General features: G+C 39.4%; 1 protein-coding gene and 1 long non-coding RNA gene across 3 annotated transcripts; one reads left to right on the plus strand and one right to left on the minus strand.

The window, feature by feature from the left end:
• Positions 1 to 1,873: 1,873 nt before the first annotated feature.
• Positions 1,874 to 5,866, minus strand: LOC105210290 (SET domain-containing protein SmydA-8). Of its 2 annotated transcripts, XM_011181132.3 has the most exons (5): positions 5,429 to 5,864; positions 5,177 to 5,305; positions 2,912 to 3,455; positions 2,207 to 2,845; positions 1,874 to 2,129 (listed from the first exon to the last, which is right to left on the minus strand). In XM_011181132.3, the coding sequence occupies exons 1-5, from the start codon at positions 5,479 to 5,481 to the stop codon at positions 1,977 to 1,979; spliced, it is 1,518 nt and encodes a 505-aa protein (XP_011179434.2). In that variant the 5' UTR covers positions 5,482 to 5,864; the 3' UTR covers positions 1,874 to 1,976. The 2 variants fall into 2 exon arrangements, with proteins under 2 accessions (XP_011179434.2, XP_028894936.2); XM_029039103.2 differs by lacking the exon at positions 5,177 to 5,305 and having other exon boundaries at positions 5,429 to 5,866.
• On the plus strand, positions 3,451 to 5,729 carry LOC128922689 (uncharacterized). The gene is made up of 2 exons (XR_008471870.1): positions 3,451 to 4,023; positions 4,093 to 5,729. It is a non-coding gene; the product is annotated as an uncharacterized LOC128922689 (long non-coding RNA).
• Positions 5,867 to 6,489: the final 623 nt, after the last annotated feature.

A 6,489-nucleotide genomic window follows, 5' to 3' on the forward strand; every position in this document is an offset into this window, starting at 1 on the left:
ATTTCGCTATTTTTCTGATAAAACTACTTTTGTGACAGCTTACCGCTAGACTTCTGGAAAACGTCAGAGTTCACAAGAAAATCTACACAAAGGTAAGTAGAAACTTAAAGTCATCATAAACAAGTAAAAAAGAAGAAGGATGCAACCGAACATTATATACTCTCCAATGAGCCTGAGGTGATTCTTGCACCGCTTGCTCCTTACTACTAAATTGACCTACCTTGACTTTAGACTTGAACTTCATTTACCTCGCTTGTAAATGTTAACAAACTAAGCTTGATCTCACGTAATCCCTTGCTTGACTTCGCGTAAAAGACAGCTGGCCCTTACTTGTCCCTTAAAACATTGAACTTAACTTGAGCTTCCTTGACTGTAAACTAGAACTTCTCTGACCTCGGTGACCCCCCAGCTTGACTTTACTTGAAAATGTGAACAAACTAAGCTTGATCTCACGTAATCCTTGCTTGACTTCACGTAAAAGACAGCTGGGCCGCACTTGTCCCTTAAAAACTTGAACTTAAATTGAGCTTCCTTGACTTTAGACTTGAATTTCATTGATCACGTTGACCCTCTAGCTTGCTCGCAAATGTTAACAAACTAAGCTTGATCTCACGTAATCCTTGCTTGACTTCACGTAAAAGACAGCTGGGCCGCACTTGTCCCTTATAAACTTGAACTGAACTTTACCTTCCTTGACTTTTGACTTGAATTTCTTTGACTTCGGTGACCCCCCAGCTTGACTTTACTTGAAAATGTGAACAAACTAAGCTTGATCTCACGTAATTCTTGCTTGACTGCACGTAAAAGACAGCTGGGCCGCACTTGTCCCTTATAAACTTGAACTTAACTTGAGGTTCCTTGAGACTTGAATTTCATTGATCATGATGACCCTCCAGCTTGCTTGAAAATGTGAACAAACTCTCTTGTTTGGCTGCTCGTAAAAGACAGCTGACACTTATCCTTTAAAAAACTTGAACTTAACTTGAGCTTCCTTGAGACTTGAATTTCATTGATCATGATGACCCTCCAGCTTGCTTGAAAATGTTAACAAACTTGCTTGACCTCACGTAATCCTTGCTTGACTTCACGTAAAAGACAGCTGGACTCACTTGTTCGTTGAACAAGTTGGAATCAACTTGAGTTCCTTGGCTGTAAACTAGAACTTCATTGACCTCGGTGACCCGCCAACTTGACTTCACTTGAAAATGTGAACAAACTAAGCTTGATCTCAGCTAATCCTTGCTTGACTTCGCGTAAAAGACAGCTGGGCCGTACTTGTCCCTTAAAAACTTGAACTTAACTTGAGCTTCCTTGAGACTTGAATTTCATTGATCATGATGACCCTCCAGCTTGCTTGAAAATGTTAACAAACTCTCTTGTTTGGCTTCTCGTAAAAGACAGCTGGCTCTCACTTATCCTTTAAAAAACTTGAACTTAACTTGAGCTTCCTTGACTGTAAACTAGAACTTCGTTGACCTCGTTGAACCCAACTTGACTTCACTTGGAAATGGGAACAAACTAAGCTTGATCTCACGTAATCCTTGCTTGACTTCACGTAAAAGACAGCTGGGCCGCACTTGTCCCATTGACTTGAATTTCATTGATCACGATGACCCTCCAGCTTGCTTGAAAATGTTAACGAACTTGCTTGACCCCACGTGATCTCCTGTTTGGCTTCTGGTAAAAGACAGCTGGCTCTCACTTATACTTTAAAAAACTTGAACTTAACTTGAGCTTCCTTGATTTTAGACTTTGGGGTCTATTTTGAAGGCGATAACATTAATGTAGACGTACGAATAAACCCAAAATTCCCGTATTTTTTTTAACACATGTAATTTATGTATGTATGTATGTCAGTAAGCAGCTGGGTATATTTTTATAGCAGTTAGGTATATTATTTTATATTGGCAACTCTTAAAATATGTTAACACTTCTGTTTATTATTTTATATTTACACCAAATATTGCTATTTTCATTTAATTTTCCTCCAAATACTTTACGTCGCTCTGCAGATCTTTAAGCTCTTTCAATATGCACTTCGTCATTTGACCTTCTGGTGTTTCGGGTGGTTCATAAAGCAGCATGCGTACCGACTCACGCAACATCAGTTCAACACGTTTAAGCAACTCCTAAGTGAAGAACAATAAAATATAATTAGACCACAGTCACACAGACAACATTTGCCGGCTTCTTCTCGACAACTTACCACCAACTCTGACTTTTGCAACTCCTTCTGCTCGTAACGCATGCGATGCAATTCCGCAATCGTATTCGCCATTTCGTAGAGCACAATTGCTTTCAGCCGTGAAATACCGGGTAAGATGATTTGCAACACACCGAATATATCCTGACAGAGACGCACTTTACGCTCGTACACCTTTCGACCCGGTTGTAGAGCGAAATTTTGCAGAATCGAACGTAAAATCGCGGCTATATTCTGTTTGATATCCAACAAGAGATAATGATTGGGATGAAAGTAGCGTGTGAGTTTCGACAGCAAGAGTTCATAACGCGTGATATCCTCTTTGGCGTGGAACATCTCTTCTTTGGCGCGTTCGATGAGCTGCTGTACTGTATCAGCGCTTAGAGTGTGTTCACACTCCTGACACTGCCACATCCACAACTGTTTAGTGGCGCTGCTATTCACTGGTTTTTCCGCCTGTGATGGTTGTTTTGCGGGTTCCTTCTTTATTTTGACAATGAAACCAGTGCGTTTCTGCTCCACACAACGCGCGCACATAAAACTGCTCATATGTGAACCCAATTCGGTGGGATCCTCGCAACGCGCACATTTACAATCGAAATATTTGCCTTCCTTTAGCAGCTGAAGACGTTCATCGGTGCCCTGGCATAGAGTAAATATATTATATAAAGCAAAATGAATACATTTTCGAAAATCTCCGAAACATACCAACAAGACATTTGTATAACAGTTATATAGTAGTTCGCCTTTCATGACATCGTGCGTCGCGTATGCCTTCATCAGATAGTTTTCATCATTGCTAATCTGTACATTCGCCACACAACTGTGCGCCATAAGCGCTGTACGCGGATAGAGGCCGCGCAGTTGTCCCTCATCGGGCGCACGTACCTCAAAGCAATTTACATCGATGATACCCAAGAATTTTTGCAGCAGCGTTTCGTCCACGCTCTCACCGTCCTTTAGCTGTTTTGTCAAGCCCGCTTGTAGTACGGGTTCGACAGCACACTTCTGCAGTTCCTGCCATATTTTACTGTTGCGCCGCTCTTCTAAATGCGATTCCATTTGTAATAACTGTTCGTAGGCGGAAGCGTTTTCCGGATTCTCACGCAACAGCAGACACTTGAGCAGCCCATAAGTATTGGGGTTTTCTTGCAGCAATCCGATGCGTAAATCCTTCATGTCGGCGAGCAAACGGCAATCGTATTCATTGTGTGACGCACAATCGTCGCAGAGCGCAAAGACGTGGCAGGTTCTATGGAAAGGAAAGGTTTATGATATTTTTAGTTAGTTTAATTACTTCTTTTTCATTACTAAATATTACTACTATGAAAGTTTACTTTTTTCTCTCGGGTGACCCAAGTAGAGGTACTTTTTTCAATAGGCTTTTTGAACAGATCACGCGTGAATCGTCGTAGAGCATAGTGTGGAAAATAAAACAGCCGTAGCTGAGAGTGTACACGAATACGGTGAAGATTCGAGATTTACAAGAACAGAACCTGATCGACCTTCCCAAGTAACAACGCTTATCTCTTTCTATGGGCTCTTGAAAAAGTCCAAGAAGACCCGACGTTTTCGAGCCAAATTCTGTTCGACGATGAGGCCCATATCTGCAACCTGAACTGATTCAAGAGCTGACATTTCATCCAGAAAAAAAACGATTTGGTGTGATTTGTGGGCCGATTGAATCATATTTCTTCAAAAATGGTGTGAATCAGAATGTAACCGTCAATGGCGACTGTTATCGGGCCATAATAACCAACTATTTGTTGCCTGGAAGTGAAGCTTGTTTGAAATACGTGTCGTTTTGTGAGCTGCTAAAAGTGAGTTTTTCGTTTTTTTGCGATAAATTTTGTTTAAGGAATCAATTTTCTGCTGCGGATACGTTGAAGATGGTGCAGAAAGCCTTTAGTGATGAGGCTATGTCTAAAAAAATGTTTACAAGTGGTATAGTGAGTTCCAAGCCGACCGTGAACGTGTCGAAGACGAAGTGTGTCCAGGGCGACCATCAACCTCAACCGACGAAGCTCACGTTCAACAAATCAAAGATTTAGTGTTGAAAACCCGTCGATTAACAATTAGAGACCTTACTGATGAAGTTGGCATATCGAGAGGCTCAGCCAATACCATTTTGAAGGATGTTTTGGGCCTCAAGCGCGTCAAATCTCGACAACCACCGTATTCACTTGATCTGGCGCCGTGCGACTTCTGGCTGTTCACCAAGCTCAAAAGACCGCTCCGGGGACACCGTTTTTATACGATAGAGGAGATTCAAGCCGCAGCGAAGACGGAACTGAAGGCCATCCCGGAAATTGACTACAGCCAGTGTTTGGAGCAGAAAGATTGGAAAATCCGTTGGCATAAGTGCATTGCATCGGGAGGGGATTACTTTGGATGAAATTGATTTGGAAGAATAAATAAAGAATTTTCAAAATAAATACAATGTCACCTTATATTTTAGGCACAGTAAATATGTATGCGAATAATCCCACTTCGATTCAGACCTTGGCGCAAAACATCACACGTGTCATTCGCCAGTTACCAGTCGAAATGATCGAACGAGTCATCGAAAATTGAACTCAACCGAAGGAACATCTGAGACATAGCCGCTTCAAACATTTGAAAGAGATAATCTTTAAAAAATAAATGCCAAAGGATGTTCTTTCGTTTGGTAATAAAAATTGCACATTAAATTTGAATTTTCTGTATTTTTTTTTAAGCAGGATCCTCGAAATGGATCACCCTACACATTCTCTCTTTTCAGCCTTTGAAATATATCACGCTTGAATACGCTTGCCGGTCTCTTATACACTTACTGTCTGTGTCTCTCTCTGTACTCATTACTCGTGAACTAACACAACGAATTTAAAGAATTTTTCGAAAAACTGATTTTGAAAACATCTCGCAGTTAGCATACTTTCATTACACTTGTTTCTGAGTATATCTGGCTTTTTTATAAAATATTCCATATATTACCTGCAAAATTGTGTCGTTAATTTCAAACAATTCGTGCAACGTCTCTCGCCAGTCAAAGCCAACAACAATATCGGCTGTTCTAGCAGAAAAGTCTCACCGGCTTTGATATCTACAGCTGCTGTGACATATCTGCACGCAAAATATGAATTATTTAAGCAGTGTAATATAACATTGCTGCTAATTTCTTAAAACAAAAATAGAAAACAGGCACAACGAAAATGATTGCACTAAAAAATCCATATGTTCAAATACCTGCCCAATTCGGCGTTGCTCTCGATATTACACTTCTTCGCAAACACATCCATTGTAGTTTTGTGATGATGATTAAAGCAATTTTTTTTGTATCTTTAGTAATGACTTCTTAAATATTTTACTTTTTTGCGTTACACAACGCTTCAAGTTACTTTAGGACTTTTTTTTAGAGACTAAGACCCGTTTTTTTTTATTGAGCGCAAACCGTTTAGTTTTAAATAATATTAAAGTTGATTTCAAACACTTTGAATATATATATTTTTACGAAAATATTTAATTTTTCAGTTAATCACTACTTGCAATACTCAAAATTTCAAAATTTTCCCGAATGCCTCACATTGCCGCAGAATATGCGCCCACAAATTGGTCCGTGTAAATTTCAACTAATTACACAAGTAATACATTTGTCGACTGCACTTTGTATGTGAAATCGTAAATTTAATTTTAAAGATGCATTTCTAGACTGCGAGCTAACAATATAAGACTTGTATATACATATATGTATATAGTTATATTTGTTTGTTTGTATTTATACCCGAATATATATTACAATTTAGAGCAGTGTGTATTAAATAGCAAATTTATCACTAACAATACATAAGACACAATGGGAGAACAATGCAAAAAGACAGAGCACATGTATTTGCATTACAAAAGAGTTTCTTCGCGTTTCTGTGTAGTTGCTCCATTGCGTCAGAAGACGTGACCTCAGTATCAGATCATAGAACACTAGAACTTCAATAATATAAATATGTAAGTGCTTTATCTTGCGATGGAAAATATATACATTGCTTTGAAGCGGATCCATGGGTGAAGTCATCTCGACTGACTGAGAGTTCGTGCAAAATTGTAATACGCATTTATAGCATTCAACATAGATATTTAGCTTAATTTCGTGCGATTAACGAAACAAACAATCTTTCTTCTAAAACCAAGTTCACCTTTCGCCGAAAATCACACAAGAATAGCTAGTTTAGTCTATGTAGCGATAAGCAGTCGTCGTAATGGCTTTCGACCAGTAGCTCTACAGATAAATAGAGTCGAACACCATACCCAAAAGT

The sequence above is a fragment of the Zeugodacus cucurbitae genome, chromosome 6 (genome assembly GCF_028554725.1).
Source record: "Zeugodacus cucurbitae isolate PBARC_wt_2022May chromosome 6, idZeuCucr1.2, whole genome shotgun sequence".
Classification (NCBI taxonomy): Eukaryota; Metazoa; Arthropoda; class Insecta; order Diptera; family Tephritidae; genus Zeugodacus; species Zeugodacus cucurbitae.

Bases quoted from the DNA above. Each gene is read 5' to 3' on its own strand.
- LOC105210290 (XM_011181132.3), bottom strand. From the start codon at position 5,481: ATGGATGTGTTTGCGAAGAAGTGTAATATCGAGAGCAACGCCGAATTG. The intron at 3,456-5,176 runs GTAATATATGGA...TCCTTTCCATAG, and splicing joins TTAACGACACAATTTTGCAG to AACCTGCCACGTCTTTGCGC. The intron at 2,130-2,206 runs GTAAGTTGTCGA...TTCTTCACTTAG, and splicing joins TGCAAAAGTCAGAGTTGGTG to GAGTTGCTTAAACGTGTTGA.